The 18,643-nt window shown below is 33.0% G+C and overlaps 2 protein-coding genes across 2 annotated transcripts; both read right to left on the minus strand.

Annotated features, from left to right (window-relative positions):
• Positions 1-2,018: 2,018 nt before the first annotated feature.
• LOC112292635 (60S ribosomal protein L7a-2-like) lies at positions 2,019-3,904 on the minus strand. The gene is made up of 7 exons (NM_001378701.1): positions 3,841-3,904; positions 3,535-3,591; positions 3,164-3,371; positions 2,863-3,032; positions 2,599-2,727; positions 2,357-2,449; positions 2,019-2,228 (listed from the first exon to the last, which is right to left on the minus strand). Exons 1-7 carry the CDS (start codon positions 3,841-3,843, stop codon positions 2,097-2,099), a joined length of 792 nt encoding a protein of 263 aa, NP_001365630.1. The 5' UTR covers positions 3,844-3,904; the 3' UTR covers positions 2,019-2,096.
• A 709-nt stretch (positions 3,905-4,613) lies between these two features.
• On the minus strand, positions 4,614-6,729 carry LOC112292636 (accelerated cell death 11). Its single transcript, XM_024541304.3, has 5 exons — positions 6,703-6,729; positions 6,179-6,619; positions 5,819-5,991; positions 5,392-5,537; positions 4,614-5,048 (listed from the first exon to the last, which is right to left on the minus strand). Exons 1-5 carry the CDS (start codon positions 6,727-6,729, stop codon positions 4,942-4,944), a joined length of 894 nt encoding a protein of 297 aa, XP_024397072.2. The 3' UTR covers positions 4,614-4,941.
• Positions 6,730-18,643: the final 11,914 nt, after the last annotated feature.

Below are 18,643 nucleotides of genomic sequence, written 5' to 3' on the forward strand. Positions count from 1 at the left end.
AAGGGTATTATATTAGATAGGAGGATTCAATTTGTATCAAGATTATTTGAAATACTTTTCAAGATTCTAAAGGTGGACATAAAGCTATTTTCAGCCTTTCATCCTCAAATTGATGGATAGACAAAGTACGTAAACCAAGTTTTGGAGCAGTATTTAAGGTGTACCATCAATTATCAATAATTTGATTGAACAACTCTTTTGTCATTGGCAAAATCTGCATATAATAATATAATACATTCTTTTATTCAACAAATATCTTTTTTTACAAATTATGGTTATTATTCATGACTTGGAACTTTTGACTTTTCAAAAATTGATATTTTTATAATAAAAGATTTGATAAATTATTTATTTGAGCTCTCTTTACATTAATTCATTGCAACAAGGAACAAGTATATGCTATTTGCATTCTTGTCTTCTGATTTTTTTTCTTCTTTTGGACAAACAATCCTAATATATACAAGTTTGTTGGCTTTGAATTAATAAAGAAAAAAGAATTGGATAGAATAGCTTGCAATAGCACCATAAGCCATAGCACCATCATTGGCCATAGAGAACATTATTAAAACAATCAATTTGACTTGGGTTGTCATTGTCCAATTTCTTTGTCTTATTATTGGTGATCTTTGGCTTACTGGACCATGCAAAGAAGAGCAAGGAAAATCAAGGAGGAAAAATGTATTTAATGAAGAAGAGAATTGGGCCTCTTTAAGAAAAAAAAAAAAAAAAAAAAAAAAATGATTTATGCTCTTATATTTATTTGTTTTTGTAGGTGCACCTCTCTTTGTAATTATTTTTTATTTGTGCTTCTATTTGTAATTATTTCTATAGATGTGCCCCTTCATGTAAATTCTCCAAAAATAATCTACAGTAAGGCATCCGATGCTATGGAAAAGATAGTGCTAAAATTGTGCTAAAATTATAATAAGGCTAAAATTTAAATACAATAATGGTACATTATTAATCTTTTATTACTAAAAATTTATAAAAAAATTGTTTTGGTGACTACAAAATTAAATCATGTTCTTTTCTGTGGATGTTTTCTTTAATAATTACGAAGAAAGTTGTCTTTTTCTAAAATGTATCAATTTTAATATTGCAAAGTCACTTATATTTAAAGGTTGTTCTATCACAAAGAAATAATTTAACTTATTCAAGGTACTACTGTAATATGCCAAATTTCTTGTACTCTTTGCATAAGGAGTTTTTATCTTTGTTATAGCAGTAGACTGGAGCCAATATTCAAATCTATTGACACATTCATCCAATCAATCAAGCAAGTGATTGTCTATTACTGACCTACTATTTAGGCATTACAAAATTCTAATGAGTTGTTATTTGGATATTTTGCAACACTACTGTTCATAGACTAAATAATAATATATTTGAAATTTGAAATTACAATTGACTTATTAGAAGTCTACTAATTTTGATTATGTATATTTTTAAAAATAAATCAAAATTCTGCTACAAAAACTTCAATAAACACTGCTAATATACAAACTAGAGATATGAAAAACATAATTCACAACTATTTAAAAATTATATATTTTATTTGATATTTTAAATATCTTTTTTTGCCTTAATGAAAAACATGCATTTGTCGTTTCTTTCAACAAAAAGCTGGATTTAGAATGTGTCCTTTTCAAAAAAAAATATTTAATGAATTTAAATTTATATTTTAGTTGTCATAAAATGGGTTACGAAAGCAATAAAAAATATGTTACATAGTACTATGGCCAGGTAAGAACTATTAGACTGAAGTGAATTTGATTCGAATGTCTGGTCTGTCATATTATTGGGTCTTAGCGTAACGTAAATCTTGGTTGATGACTAGTACCGCATCCAAGGAGAGACTACCTTGAAACTCTTGCATATCGCTGGAAAATGTGGAGTCATTGAATAACGGGCTCAACTAGATCAGTAAAATGGACTGCACACAGAGCACACCAAGTAAAAAAATCCACAAAAGACGGCATTCGTTCAAGAGGCTAGAATAGATGGTAACTTCATATTCCACTTAATACAATGAGAATGTCCTCATGGCGAAAGCCTCAAGCTCAACGTTAGCAGATAAACAGAGAATCCTGCAAGGCCTAAGCAGCTCTCTGCGCAGCCTCCTTGGCAAGAATACGCTCCCTGATCTTCGACTTAGCTTGTGACTTAACACCCATGATACCTCCACCCCAATGCCTCCTGTACTCGTCGTATTTCTCGTTGAAGTTGGCCTGCATACCATGCAAACCAGACATTAGAAACAGACTCACTTCCGACATAACCGGGCCTTCTCTGGCGTCTTTGACTTAAGTGACATCGCCAATTGTTGATTGGCATTTCAATGAACACGGAACTATACCTTGACAGACTCGATGATCTTGGAGAACTCATGCTTGTCCTCGTTCTTCACCGAAGTCAAACACAGGGCTGTGGCAGTCTTAGCATGCACAATCTGCACAACGAGTACAATTACTCAAAATCGCACGACATGGCGACCCAGTCTAGGGGTAATTGAATGTCATGATGATCTTGAGTCAGCATCATCATCTTACATCCAGTAACACGCATTAGTAACCTCATAAAGCAAGTGGAACAGTTTACCTGTCCCAAACGCGATTTTCCCTTGACAATAGCGTAAGGCACTCCCATCTTGCGGCAGAGCGCGGGCAGCCACACAACCAACTCAATTGGATCGACGTCGTGGGCAATAACCACAAGTTGAGCCTTGTTCTGAAACATAAAGGCCCCATATTTCACCATGAGCATTATCTCCCACACATACAAGAACGAACTATTCTTTCTCCGAAAGGGCTTCAATATGAAAATTCTAACGAGTAAATACGACAACTATACACGCAATAATACCTGCTCGATCAGGTAAGTGATGTGGTTGATTCCGTATTTCGCAACCACGGGCTTCTTAGACTCCAAAGTCTTGCCCTCAGCCTCAGCCTTGGCCTTGTTCAACAGACGCTCCTTCTTCGCAGCCTTGTCCTCAGGTCGGTACTTCAACAGCAACTTGAACAAACTCGTGGCTGGACATGAAATTCCACTATTACCTCAATCGCAATCTAACGCGTTGCAAAGATATATTCCATTCCCGGTTCGTGTCCTCTCATCTTCACACTCCGGCCCACATCGCCGATTCAAGAAAAGACCCACTTACCGAGGTTCTTGTCGAGTGTCTTCGTGAACTGATTCAGAGCAGGAGGCACCTTCAAACGCTGGTTCAAGACGCGTCGCTGGCGCTGGATACGCACGTACTTGGGCCATTTCACAAACCTGTGAAGGTCTCTCTTGGGCGGAAGAGCTCCTCCGATGCCGAACTGCTTCGGCCTCTTCTCAAACAGAGGGTTCACGGTCTTCACCGGAGCCTACTCACATCGCCACGGACCATGTAAGAAGCACCACACAACTACCACACTAGAACCCAAATGGAGTATAAATAAATAAATAAATAAATCGTTTAAAATGTTGCACCAGAAGCTTCAAGTCCAAAACTGAAAACACCATCTAGAAACCCGTTCGATCACCCACCTGCTTCTTCTGCACGGGAGCTGCAACTGGAGCCTTGAGGGTTCCCCTCTTGGGAGCCTGAGCCCAGCCAGAAACAGAACAATCAAAAAAATAACTATCAGAAATGATACAAGACACCAACTTCACAGGGTGAAACCGTCATAGGAAACCCTAACTCCAAAATTTCCTTAACAAGATTGCTGCGCCAAAAGGTTTTCTAAGTATAGATGTCTCCCTAGTTTACCACCACCCGAAGCAACTTAACGAGAAGTGAGAGAAGGATTGCTTGAACAACAGAAGCTTTCAAAACACAGTAGAATGCTGTACCATCGTGAAGGTTGACAGGAGACCAAAGCTAGATCGTTGGCAACAGGCCTGAGCAATGAAAAAGGGAGGTCTCGGTGCTGGAACCGGAGTCATGAAGGACCTGCTTCCATGCCATTCCCAGACCTAAAATTCCCAGGGCTCGGACCTGCCGAACCTGGAGGTCTGGAGGTTGGCTGCTGGCTGTCTGGCTATCCTCGCTGCACCTTGCCTTTCTTGTGTGAAGGTGTTTGGCACGGGGGATCTCTCGTCTAATTTGAGTGGTATGACCCCAGATATTTGATCAAACGCCGCAGGGTTACTGCAGCGTGCTCTGCTTGTGCAATGTAGAACAAACAATTTCCTCTTATCGACCTCATCTGGATGTGAACCCATGTAGCCATTCCGTTTCACTATGGATCACACACAGCTTATCTCTTTTTTGAGCTTTGATAATTGAATGAGGATCGCAGCCAGGAATACTGCAAGGCGTCCGTTTTGTGGCTTTAAGCATATGTAATAAACAAATGGAGTTGTAGCTATAAACATACCACCTAGGTTCACAAAGTGGACGTTAATGGAACTGAGGCAAGCTACTCTGCCCTATGTTCCCTTAAACCTTCTATGCTTCAATTTGGTGTAACAGAACTCATACATTTCAAGTCCTACTCCATTATATTTACATTAGGACTATTCTCAAACATCGCGATGACTAGAACACGCTTTCAGAAGTATAAAATATCAAATCCAACATAGAAGAGATAAGTTGCGCCGATTGACTTTACAAGCCTCTCGAGTTTTAGCTCAATGCCAGCTATTCAGTGGGTTTTAGAATTTCAATACTGGTGCTTTCAGGGCTAAATCATTTAGTTGAGACCCAATCCATCATACACAGGGCCGCGTTGTCAAATACAAGAGACAACTGTGATTGTTAAAAGCATCCTGGCAGTGTTCCAACTACTTCAGCTTTGCGTCCTGTCTACTTGGAATGTAGCCACTTCCGTACTGTTAATGTTCACAGCTTGATGAGGAATATCTTGGAACACCAAAGCGAAAACTTGAGGGCAGGCGAAAGTGAGTTCAGTGTCGCTATCCCACCACAGTTCCACTGGGAATATCATTTGGCTACCAGTCTGTGCCAAGTTCCTTGTTTAAGTAAATATTATTAACATACTGAACGACTGGGCCAGCCGATTTCACAAATTCTTCAATATGCCCCTTGGCTGAGTCCTCTGTCGGCACAAACATACAAAAGACATGCTAAGTTGCTTGCAGGTAATGTACGTGCTCACATTGTGCAAAGTTTCAAAATAAACAGCAACAGTAGCTATTATAGATTGCAACTCTCAGTTGGGCGCCAAAGAGACAATCAGCTTACTAAAACAATTGCACAAGAGTATGAAAATTTAAGTGATTAATCTCAAACTAAAACGGTCATTACACAAAGATATCGACAATGACTGAAAAATCAGAAATCACAGCACTCCTAGACAACCCTGACCGTAAATCACTTGATGACCGAGGAAGAAGGAAATAGATGCATCAAAAAAGCACAATACGACTAATGAATATTACCTTCTTCATTAAGCTTTTTCAGGAACTGGATCTTCGTGGGTAGCATTAACATTCCTGCACTAACAACCTTGCGGATAGTCCACGAATGATGCGGAGCAAACACTTGCTCATAGGCTTTCGATGCTGGCTCCTTCAAAGAATTCCCTCTGTAAAACCAGCTAAATTACGAATCAGTTCTCTGCTCAAATTCTGATTCCAGCCTTTGGTCAAAAGGATTGTACGCAACGTACGTTAGACACCAATCCTGACATGATGCAAAAGTTCTTGAAATGGACATGATGCAAAAGTTCTGACAACTCGATAATGAGCTAATAACTACTGAGATGTCGCGATAAAACTCAACGCGAGTAATCCACGACACACCCAACACACTTGCGGAAACCCTACATTCTCCAGCTGAATGTGTAATGGTAGCGAGGAGGCTTACTCGGTGACAAGAATGTGCTCAAACAGTACCCTAACCATGTCCACTCCACGCAGTACACGAAGCAGGTTTCGTGTATGGCTCCCACCATTGCGTACAGTCTGATTCTTAATGTCTTGGTCAACCATGACAGATAATGTGTCATACTCTTTAGCTGCTTCACATAAATCATGCACCTGTAGACCATTCAACGTTCGTTATAAGTTCAAAATGCAATAAGTTCATCTTTCGATGTCTCAAAACCAAGAACCTGAAGAAATTTTTCCTTAACCGACGTTAAAAACCATTAAGAGAAATACGCAAGCAAATTGTGAAGCAATGGGCTGCAAAAGATGATGAACTCAGAAAAAGCGAAAAACCCACTTTGGCAACGTAGTCCTTCTCAGCAAACTTGAAAGCGATCCCGAGGCAGCCAAAGAGAGGCGAGATGAGGGAGCAACCGTGGGAGAAGGAACGCAGGGTCAAGGCTGGTGCTGCTGCAGGGGGGGCATCCCCATCCCCCTGGACCAGCAGCTCTCCCTGCAGGCCCTTCCAAGCCTTGGCAATAGCAAAGAGGAGCCGATCATGGCCTTCATCGCTTTCCATGTCCCCCTTCTCTCGCTTGTTCCACTTCTCCTCGGCCTCCTCCTTCTCCTCCCTGCTGCTGCTGCTTCTCCACCGATGCACCTGGAGATGAGTGAAATCTCTCTCTCTCTCCCTCCCTCTCTCTCGGCCCTCCTGCTCGTCCTCCTCGTCCTCGTCGTCCTCCTCCTCCCTACGGTGCTGGACGACGACGACGACCAGGTTTTTGGGTTTTTCCCCTTCCTGGTACCACCAAACCTTCAATCCCCGCGAGCCCCCACAAGACTTTCCAAGGCAAACGAAATAGTTAGACGCATTCTTTCAACGAAATCTGTGCTCGTCAGACTCTGCATCATCTCAATCTCGCTTCAGAAAATTTGTTTATCCTAAGAAAGAAAGACAGAAATAAATAAATAAGCATGGATGGATTCAACGACACAATTCCGTACTTCAACATATGTGTGTATGTGTAATCATTTTAAAATATGGAAAAAAAGAAGAAAAAAATGTATTATGAGAAATATAAAAAACTAAAATAGTTTTGCTAAACCATCAAATAAATCAAAAAATCAAAACACAACAAAAAAAAAACAAAGGAAAAATATCATATATATCCCTCTAATATTCTAAAATATCAAGAATATCCTTGAATTCTAGATAGTAGCAAATGTTGCCCTCATGGTAATATCCTATCATATACAAGGGATACATTTGCTATTATAAAAAATACAAGGTTATTCTTGATATTTTAAGATATTTGAGGGATATATATGAAAAAATTTCTTTCTTAATATTAAAACAAAGCCAAAGTTGCATCTTAGACTAAAATAGATTTATTTAGTATAACTTGTTATTAAGAAACATAATAAATTAAGTTTTCATTTGCTATAATTAACTTAAGTACATATTGAGGCACAAGTTGAATAAAACCATATACAAACTATATTATTCTTATCAAAAAATTTGCGAGACAATTTAACATCTATATTTTTCTTATTCTAAGGTATATTTTATCATTACATCTATAACTTGACAAAAATGTATTCAATCATTGTTTCTTCTAAGACACACTAGGCAACAACTTAGAATTGCAACATCTACCAATTCTTCTATACTAAAAAAGTGTACATTTTTAAAGGACATGAATCTTTAAAAAAAAAGACATCCTCAATACACTCTTGTGTCACTAAAAAGAACTAAAAAATCACTCAAAGATGATATAGTATTGAACTAAAATGACTATTGCCAAAAACAAGAAGAATAGAAAGTCTTGAAATAAGACTAAGGACTAGAAAGGCATTAATAAGAATGAAAAAGGCTTCACTTTTGCCTCCATATATACTCTTAACTAGGAATTACATAGTGATATTCTATATGACCTCCAAAACGTGTCAACTTTGCAAGACACATATTGAAACAAGACCAAATTATTTCAAAAAACCAAGATCCTTCTAATCTACAATAATATAAAGCTTCATCACAAAACATGCCAAAACAAACCAAAAAAAAACTAAAAAGAATTAAATGGAATATGACATGAAAGATAAAATTGAGCAAACAAAAATAGAGCAAAATAGAACTGAACAAAAAGATGTAAAACCAAATTTTACTAAGAAAAAGGGTCTAAAGCCATATTTGACCACATATCCCAAAAGGCCCTAGTCAGTCCCATTTATACATTGTCTTACCACTATGGACTTTTTAGAATGTTCCTAGAGAGAGCCTACTACGTAGATAATCACTTTAAACTCTTTTTTTAGAAGATTCCATAGTGGGCTCTAAATAATCATCTTAAATTTTTTTTAGAATGTTCCACAATAGTATTAAGGACATGAATTAAAAGAAAATGTATAAACCTAAAAAATTTGTATAAAAAAAAAGTGACAAAATAGAAATAAAGACATATGTGTATTAAAAGAAAACTAGAATGATTATTGCCAAAAGACAAAGAAATCAGAGACTCTTAAATCTAGACTAGAAGAAGGAAAGGAATTGACAAGTATGAAGAGGGCTTCACTCTTGCCTCTATATATACTATCTAACTAAGAGTTATGTGGCAATGTTCTATAGGACCTCTAATAAGTATTGACTTTGCAAAACACATGCCTTAGCTTACAAGGCAAGTTTTCTATGTATGAGCCATATAATTAGCTTATCCTTCAAGCTACCAACATGTGTGGCACATGGCCAACTTATTGACCATGTTTCTAACCTAAAAAGTCAATTATAGACATCTATAAAGTTAAAGCAATGTCTATGAAGCTTCTATAGAATATATTATAAAATTAAATTATTTTTACTTACTTTTATCTAATAATATAAGTAATTATTGATTTACATATGTATGTCCGTTACATTATCCTTCCTTCTAGTAACAAGTTTCGTATGGAGCAGTCTTCATATATTAAAAAAATTCAAGATGCAACAAATTTTATTTGCCACATACTCCAATCTTTATTCTTTTTAAAGATAGTTGATAGGCCCTCTCAGCCATTCATAATGTCCCACCTTGTTATTTAATAATTATTGAAGCCTTCATAACTTCTTTTAAATAAAATATTTAGAACACCATCACGAGTTGTTCTTACCTCTAATAAAATCAACAAACATTGGGAGCTCCTTCCAAGGTTGTGATACCAAACGTATAATATCTTGTCATTTATTCAAGAAAGAACATGTTGTTTTTGAAAATCTTCATCTCAATTGCGTCATCTTGAAGGTTGTAATAATAACAATGTTTCATCTTATAAGTCCATAAATGAAAGCTCTTCAGTTCAAACAACTAGTTGTTGGTTCTCCATCTCCTTAGCATCAAAAATACACAAAAGCTACAAAAAAAGATAGAAGGTAGAATGTAATCTTTCATAGATCTTGTTTCTTTTATAGCAAAGATATATTATTCTTCAACTTAGTTTGGATGGATGTCATCGTTGAAAAGCCTCCACTGCCTTTTTTCCATTTACAAGATTTTTTATTGGCTCCCATGTGGATTCACTAGTATTATATCCACATTAATAGATAAGATACTCTAATTTACTTTGGTGCCATCTTGAGTCTAGATCTTCTTCCACTTTGAACTCTTTATTATTGTCCACTTTTATAAGAGGACGTAGAGCTTTCCTTCTTCTTGGTATATTCACAAACTTGTATGGTTTAAGAAGAGACATGTGAAAAATATGATCGATCTTTATTGACTCTGATTGATATAATCGATAAGCAACTGGATTGATTTGTCTACAAATAAGAAAAGGTCCAAGCTTATAGTAGTCCAACTTATCATAAGGATGAATAATCTTGATATTACGACATAGTAACCATACTTTGTTATCTACATTGAATTGTGGTTGTTCCTTTCGATAGGCATCTGTATTAATCTTTTGTCATCTTTGAGCTTCTTTTAATTGCACCTTTATTATTCCATGTAGCTCTAATAAACAATTTGCCACACCTTCTGCTACAGGATTATCAACTTTTAAAAAGTCAAAAATATCAAATTGTGGATGGTAACCATAATTGGCAAAGAAAGGTATTTTTTACATAGAAGAATGTATTGTATTATTTTAAGCAAACTCTAGCAATGGCAAGAGGATTCTCCAATTATTTTGTTGATAATTGATGGTATACTTTAAGTATTACTCTAAAACTTGATTTACGCACTCTATCTGTCCATCAATTTGAAGATGAAAGGCCAAAAAAAGCTTTATGTCCACCTTTAAAATCTTGAAAAGAATTCTCCAAAACCTTGATATAAATTGAATTTTTTTATTTGATATAATATCTTTTGGCAATCCATGATATTGATAGATATTGTGAAAGAAAAGTTTGGTAATTTCTTCACTTATGATAGATATTTTATTTATGGTATAAAATGTGCTATTTTGATAAAACGATCTACTATCACAAATATAGAATCACACGATTCTAAGACTGGAAGTTCTGTAATAAAATCCATAGAAATAAAAGACCATGGTTGTTTTGAAATAAGTAATGGTTGAAGAAGTCCATAAGATCAATGTCGAGGAGTTTTTGACCTTGAAAAAATATCACATGATTAAACAAAGTTTTTTATAGCCTTCTACATTTGCAGCCACCAAAAATCTCTAGATATTAGTTCCAAAGCCTTATTGTATTCAAAATGTCATACAATTGAAAAATCATAATGTGCTTGAAGAATACATAAACGTACTTCTCTTTCTGGCATACATTGGCATCATTCAAAATAAAGTAGGTTGTTTTTGAATTCAAACTTAAAAGTATCACATGACTTAGAAGAAGTATTTTTGATATCATGAAGAAGAGGATCATAGGACATATTTGATTGAATTTATTTGAAAAAAGTTGAATCAATAGTCAATGTTGATTTCACTACTCAAAGATGAAATTGTTCTAATTTCAATAAAATTATCTTTTATTAATCAAAAGCTGCATTTTTTTCTTTAAGTACAAGATAAAAACATCTAAAAAGGGTTTCAGACAAACTTTCTTATTTTTTTGGCCGATAAGTGATATTAAACTCAAATCTTGACAAAGACATGTTCTAATGAGCTTAGCGATGATTCAAAATACGAGCTGATATGAAATACTTGAAGTTCTTGTGATCCATATATATGATGATTGGACTAGAAGCACCTTTTGGATAATGATGCCATTCTTCAAAAGAATCTACAATGATAAGAAGCTCTTTGTTGTGGATCTCATAATTAATCTCGATTGCTAAAAAATTTCTAGAATGAAAAGCCATTTGGTGAAATTTATCATTTATTTCTATTTGTAATAATACAACATGCAAAATAAAGCCTTATGTATCTATTTCTATAAAAAAAATGCCTAAGAGAAGTCAATGCAATATAAGATTGGTACAGAAGCAAAGGTTGTTTTTAAACCTTTAAATGTTGCTTTTGCTTCTTGATTCCATTGAAGTTTGTCTTTACAAGTCAAATGTGTAAGTAGAGTTGTAATTGGAGAGAAGTCCTTAATGAAGATTTGATAGTAGTTGGCAAATCTTAAAAAATATTAGATATCTCAAACCGTTTTTAGAATCTTCCAATTTATAATAGTTTGAACTGTCTTAGGATCCATGATAAGTCTATCGTTTGAAATGATGTAACATAAGAAGTCAACTCAAATAGTGTAGAATACACACTTTTCTATCTTGGCATTGAGTCTTATATCTCTTAATTTTTATAACACATAATGAACATGAAGTTTATATTTTTTTATGTTCTTAGAATAGATCTAGATGTCATGTAGATAACAAATAACAAAACTATCCAAAAACTCTTAAAAACATCATTCATAAGATGTTGAAAAGCTGCTCGTGCATTTATAAGTCCAAAAGGCATGACATTGTATTCTAAATGTCCATATTTGGTTCAAAATACAGTCTTCCATTTATCTCATTCTTTGATGCATACGAGATTGTATGGTCCTTATAGATCTATTTTTATATAGAACTTAGCTTGATTCAATGGATTAAGAAGTCCAAATATTAAAGGTAGTGGGTACTTGTTCTTGATGGTGATCTTATTGAGTCCTCGATAATCAACACACATCCACAATGATCCATCTTTTTTCTTCACAATTATAATTGAGGTTCTTACTGAAATTTTGGAATGATATATGAAGTTCTTGGCTAGATTCTTTTGAATATACTTTTTGAGTTTGGCTAATTCATTTTGTGATAAATTGTAGACTAGTACAAATGGCGGTTGTGCTCTTGCTTGAAGATCAATTGACCAAGTATAGGGATAATATTTTGGAAGAGTATCTGCATTTTTTATCTCAAATATATTTTAAAAATCCTAATATTGGCTTAGAATACTACTTGAAGTCTTTGCACCATTAGAAACAAGTGTGGCATAAATGATATAAGGTGATCTTTCTTTTGCAGCATATAAGAAAGCTGTTGTACCTACAAACATAGGTTTAATTGTACTAGACTTGTGATTTTTTACTTTATTAATTGCATTCTTAGTTATACTGTTAGAAAAGTCAAGAATACAAGAAATCCAATCTACTTTAGGATTATATTTTTTAAACCGTGATAAATATAAAATAATTGGATTCGAGGGAGATTTAATGATATTAAATACCACAAAGCTATTATGATCGTTAGATATTACTTCTATGCAAAGGATTCCATGAATAACATCTCCAAAAGATAACGGAAAACCATCTATGATTTCTATATGAACAAGTTTAGTTTTTCTTACTAAAGATATGTTAAGTCTTTTAACAATTTTTTTATCTAAGAAACATGTTGAGGCTCTTGAATCTAACAAGGCAAAGGCTTTGTGATGTATGTGTCCTAAAATAATATTTAATGTAAAATAAAGAGAGGATTTTGAGGAGAGAATATGACCTTTATTAGGTATTGTATAAGGTTCCAGCCACACGGTCCCTATTTTAACTAGATAAACTTATTTTTTGATATATTATCCTCTTTGACATTTGTACTCTTTATTTTATAGTTGCATTGTTTCTTTGGATAATATTGAGCAGTGTGCTTAGGTTCTCTATAATATAAGCATAATACTTCTTGACAGCAATGAGTCTTTTGTTGCTTAGTAAGAGATTTGAAATGTACTACATCAATTTTCATATCTTCTACTTTTGAATGTATGTGTTGAAGAGGTATTGGTGTTGCCATTGAATTATAGTGATGTTGAAGCCTACTTATTTGACTCTCAAATCGAAATTTGAAAAATTGATTGTCATACTTCACAACAAAGTTAATTGCTTGACTCAATGTTTGAGGATTAGGTAAGTTGAGCATTAATTTTTTTATCTCATATTATAATCTATATAAAAATTGGCTAATAAGTACAGCATTATCTCACTTGATATCAATTACAAGTTATCAAAATTGTGAAGCATATAATATTATAGATCAATTGCTTTGTTGTAAAATATAGATCTTGTTGGTTAGAACACAAGTTGCTTTATGTTCTCTATACATGGATCAAAACTCTACTAAAAAAGTCTCCAAATTATCCAATATTGGATCTTGTTGTTCAAGAAAAGATGAAAATCACAATAATGCTGAACTTGAAAGAAGTGTACCAATGAATCTAATTTATGATCTTAGAGTTGAATAGCTTTGGAATTGAAGTTCAATTACAAGTTGTACTTGATTGATAAATCCTCAAAACTTAGATCTTATGCCATCAAACTTCTCAAGTAGGACAATTCTTAGTTCTCTAGTACCAGAAGGATGTTCTATTATAGGAGAAGGGATATAATTGAATGTACATGTTAAAGCAACTGCAATCATATCTATATCTTCACTTCTTCCTATTCTTGTTGCTTTTTGTAGTGGTAAATTAAGTTGATGCAACGTAAGCATCAATTCCTTCAATTGCTCTTACATTTGTGCCATTGCACTCTTCATTTCATGAAGCTTTGCTATGATAATACTTAAAAAATAAATGTCTAATATTACTCAAGACAAGTAAAAGAGGGGACTTGAGAACAAAGAAGATACTAAGAATAATATTAGTTTAGAAGAAGGTAATCTATAACTTCTAATATACTTATGTTGTATCAAAAAAAAGACGTAATCCTCTCTTAGTTAAGAGAAGACAAAGCTCTAATATTGTAAGTGTACACTTATCAATATGTCAAGGAGAAGAACTAGAAGAAGAGGCATAAATCTGAAAAATTTGTATTAAAAGAAAAGTGACAAAATAGTAATAAAATAGTATGTATATTAAAAAGAAACTAAAATGGTTACTGCCAAAAGATAAGAAAATTAATGACTTTTAAATCTAAACTTGAAGCAAGAAAGGAATTGACAAGAATTGAGACGGCTTCTCTCTTGCCTCTATACATACTATCTAACTAGGAGCTATGTGGCAATATTCTAAAGGACCTCTAATATGTGTTGACTTTGCAAGACACATGCTTTAGCTTACAAGATAAGTTTTCTAAGTATAGGCCACATTAATGCTTGTTTTTTAAGCTACCAATATGTGTGGCATATGGCCAACTTGTTGATTACGTTTTTAATCTAAAAAGTTAGTTATAGACATCTATAAATTCAAAGCAGTATCTATAAAGCTTCTAAAAAGTTACTATAAAAGATATTATGGAATTAATCTATTTTTATCTACTTTTATCTAATCATATAGGTAATTATTAGTTTACATATATGTGTCTATGATAGGTAGGTCATATTTGGTCCACTAATATAATTCCAATTTTAAAAAATTCTATGGTTCTAATTATCTTTGTAATTATTAAAATATGATTAAACTATGTCAAAAACCTAAGATCTTTTTATTCTACAATAACATAATATCTCATCACAAAATAGGACAAAATAAACCAAAACATATTCAAATCAAAGTATACAGATTAGTACATGAAAGACAACTGAACAAACATAAATTGAATATAACAGAATTGAACAAAAAGATGCAAAACCAAACTTTACTAAAAGAAAGGGTTTGAAGCCATATCTGATCAAATGTCTCAAAAGGCCTTGGCCAATCCTATTTATATCTTATCCTACTACCTTGGACTTTCTAAAATATTCCTAAGTAGTAGATTCCACCTAGATAATTACCTTAAATTCCTTTTTTAGAAAGTTCTATGGTAGGCTCTACCTAGATAACTGTCCTAATCTCTTCTAAAATATTCTATAGTAGATCCTATTTGGTCCACTAACCTAATTCCAATTCTAATAACTTCTATGGTTCTAACTATCTATATAATTATTTTTTTATATTCTATTATAATTATCTTATCTATATCTTATTATAGTTAATTTTCTTCCATTAATGCAAGACGTCCTTATTTCATTCTCAATGGTATCTTTGAATTGTCTCTAAGTAATGGATGAGGTTTTGTGGAGGTTTCCACGTTGCATTGTAAATAAAATAACCTTTCTAAAAAACTTTGTATTGAAATTGTAGACATCTATTACCACGACAAAAGTAGCAATGCTCCAAAATACTATATATTTCATATTTTTCTTAGTCATCAACTACAAGTGGTAGTAGTGGTGGTTGGTGTGAATCCAAAAAGTACTTTGGCTTGGTATGAAATCCCTTTAGTTGTAAAATATGAAAGATTGAATGGACTCGAATATGTAGTAGAAGCTTAAGACAATATATAATAAGAGAAATCACTACAAAAATGTAGAAAGATTTAAGCTACTGAGGTGTTAGTTTATGAATTTGGATTGATGTAACAAATAACAAATTGGCATTAGAGAGTAACATTTGATCACTCTTTCAATAGGTCTTTTGTTACCAATGGTTATTTACATACTATTTTTATCAATTTTATAATAAAAAGGTGGTGCCATACCTCTTGTAAGGCCATTGTAAGCTATTGTATAAATTCTTCTATTGTCATATTGTTGGTATCAACGGAATAATAGAAAGTTACTGGTATAATTGGATGCTGATCGATATTAAAAAAAAAATAGTGAATGACTAGTACTTGCTTGAATACAATCATTGTAACAAACTCTAAGGACATCAAGTATTCATTCCAACCATTATAATGAACCACCACAAATACTTGCAGCATATCTTCCAAGGTTTGATTTGCATGTTTTGTTTGCCTATCTATTTAGGGATAGAAGATTGTAGATATAGCAAGTTGTATACTTAATAACTTGAGCAAGGCTTGTCAAAAACTTTTCATAAAGTGTGGATTTCTACTTAAAACTATGATACGAGATAATATATAGTGACAAAAGATGGTATCAAAGAAGACTCGTATATGTATTGAAGCATCAATATTTGAGCATACTATGGCTAGGTGAAGTTGCTCAAGAGTTGATTCACAAAGATAGTAATTACAATATGATTATCACGCATTTTGTAAAAAATAAGTATTAAGATCTATAGTCAATTACTCTTAACATGTCATAAATAGTAAAATTAGTTACAATAATCCAAGAGACACCACATTGCATGCATTATTATATTGACATGACTTGCAAGAGCATACAAAGGCTTGAACATCATGATCCAAACTTATCCAAAATCATATCCTTGAGATCTATTTTAAAGTCTTTTCTCATCCAAGATGTCTAGATATTGGAATATCATGTCCCTCCTAAAGTATGCACATGTAGAGTTTAGCATAATTGGATATATAAATTTGATTTTTGAAATAGAATAAGCCATCATTAGGAGTGTAATCCTAATATTATATATTATCCACCTACAACAGATCGCTAATCACTTTAAAATAAGCATTCCAATGCATAGCTTCTTTATATTCTACTTCTTTGGTTAGATTTGAAATAAAACTACTAAAGATAGTGACTTTTGTCTTATCCCTCAATTCATCCTATAAGTTTGGTCTCCACAATTAACTGTCTAGTACAATATATTGTCGCTTTTGCTTCTATTCAAGTAGGATATCAAAAAGCTGCAACTATTCTTGACAATGATGATGTCACAATTTCATATTTTTCAAATGCAAATCATTTAGCAAAGATTGATGATTAGTCCAAAAAATCACTGGCTTCCCCAATAGATAGTGTCCCTATCACGGTAGAGAGAATTTGCCTCAAGAAAGCATTAAGCTTTTGGTTGCCACTAATTGCTCAATCAAGTCTTGAGTTAAGAAAGATCAAGTTTATATATATAAAACTTTTAGATACTACTATATCAAATATATAAGTCTTAAGTTTCTAAAAACACCCAAAATATGATAAAAATACTAAATCCTTATATATCCTTATAGAGTATTATTTTTGAACTTCAAAAACTCATATCTTCTAATTGGATTGTTCAAACACTCTTAAATTTTACATAAAGTATTGATATACTTTTAAAAACTATCACAACAAATTTCAACTATAAATTTATTGAGGATCTTAAGATATCATCAAAATCCTAACAATAGCTTCAAATCCTAGATTTTATACACTTGCATGTAATTTTCTTCATATCTCACAAATTAAATATCCAAATGCCATAAAGTTTTTATTTATAGTTTTTTAGCACAATTATATATCTTCTTCAAAAAGTTTGAGTCAAAAATTCTTCCAAAAATTCAAGATATGGCTCCAACCATTACTATGAATAAAATCACTTACTTACTGCCTTTGATTTGAATACATTGACTTCAACCCTCTATAACTTCTTCATAAAAACTCCAAATTCATCAAAAACTATATGAAAAGTGTGGTCAAAAAAGTTTTCTCTCTAACCTTAATCACCGATCTTTCATTGCTCTCTGTAAACATATGTTATGCCCTATAGAGTGACAATAGGTACAAAATTGATACCTTAACTTTGAGCGCCAATAATTCTTTTATAAAAACTCCAAATCACACAAATTTTTCATCTAATCCATATTTAAAAACCTAAAAATGGTTAATTTAGCCTCCAAAGCTCAAATGACCTCAAAAAAAATCCTAATCTCTAATAAGGCCTCGAGCAGCCTCCTTAAAGCCCATTGGATATGGCCTTTGACCAATAGGAATGAAGATCTCCATTCTTTGCCTTCATCCAACTATGCCTTACTTTCATCCCTCTCAATAAGCCCCCTACTAGTTAAGATTTTTTTCTTTAGGCTCTAATCTCTTCTTAAGGCTTCATACTAAATATTTAGATCCTATAATGTTTTAAATACTACAATAAAAATAAATAAAATTCAAAATAAAGTTTTTTATATCCACTCTCTTTAAATTAATCTATTAATCATTCTAACATACACTAAGATTTATGAACATATTATATATTCTAACTAATTTTTTACATACTATAAGTAATAACAATACAACATCCACCTCCTCTAAACCTACACATCCTCTGGCATGTGCCAACCTTACCATCTTTATTTTCTTCATCTTCATCTCTTTTTGCATCTTCTTCTTTATGTTCTTGGACTAAAGAATTCTCCAAGGCCTTTTATTTGAAATCGGCCATCTCATCTTTTGAAAGCCTTTATCCTCTTTCCTGCTATTAGAATTCTAATAATAATTCTATTTAATTCACAAAATATATATGTTCTATTGTATTGGATTACTGCAACTATATATGACTCAAATTGTCTTTAAGAAAATTTCTTCTATATATTATATTAGTGATCTAAAGTACCATTAAAAACCTCTATTCACATATCTTCCATATTATTTAAAACTTTCAATATCCATTTTTGGCTGATAACAATAGATCATTTTTTCCTATCAAAAAGTCTCTTAGACATGATTTTTTTCTCAGAGTTATGAACAATCAAAGCTAAAATCATATCTCAATCAAGAAGTATGCCACCAAGCAATTCAATTGGAAAAACTTT

This window comes from Physcomitrium patens, chromosome 15 (genome assembly GCF_059467195.1).
Source record: "Physcomitrium patens ecotype Gransden chromosome 15, ASM5946719v1, whole genome shotgun sequence".
In the NCBI taxonomy this organism is placed as follows: Eukaryota; Viridiplantae; Streptophyta; class Bryopsida; order Funariales; family Funariaceae; genus Physcomitrium; species Physcomitrium patens.

Bases quoted from the DNA above. Each gene is read 5' to 3' on its own strand.
- LOC112292635 (NM_001378701.1), bottom strand. The intron at 3,033-3,163 runs GTAAGTGGGTCT...TTTCATGTCCAG, and splicing joins GACACTCGACAAGAACCTCG to CCACGAGTTTGTTCAAGTTG. The intron at 2,450-2,598 runs GTAAACTGTTCC...CTCGTTGTGCAG, and splicing joins GAAAATCGCGTTTGGGACAG to ATTGTGCATGCTAAGACTGC.
- LOC112292636 (XM_024541304.3), bottom strand. From the start codon at position 6,729: ATGCAGAGTCTGACGAGCACAGATTTC. The intron at 5,992-6,178 runs GTGGGTTTTTCG...AATGGTCTACAG, and splicing joins AGAAGGACTACGTTGCCAAA to GTGCATGATTTATGTGAAGC. The intron at 5,049-5,391 runs GTAATATTCATT...TTGTGCCGACAG, and splicing joins GAAAAAGCTTAATGAAGAAG to AGGACTCAGCCAAGGGGCAT.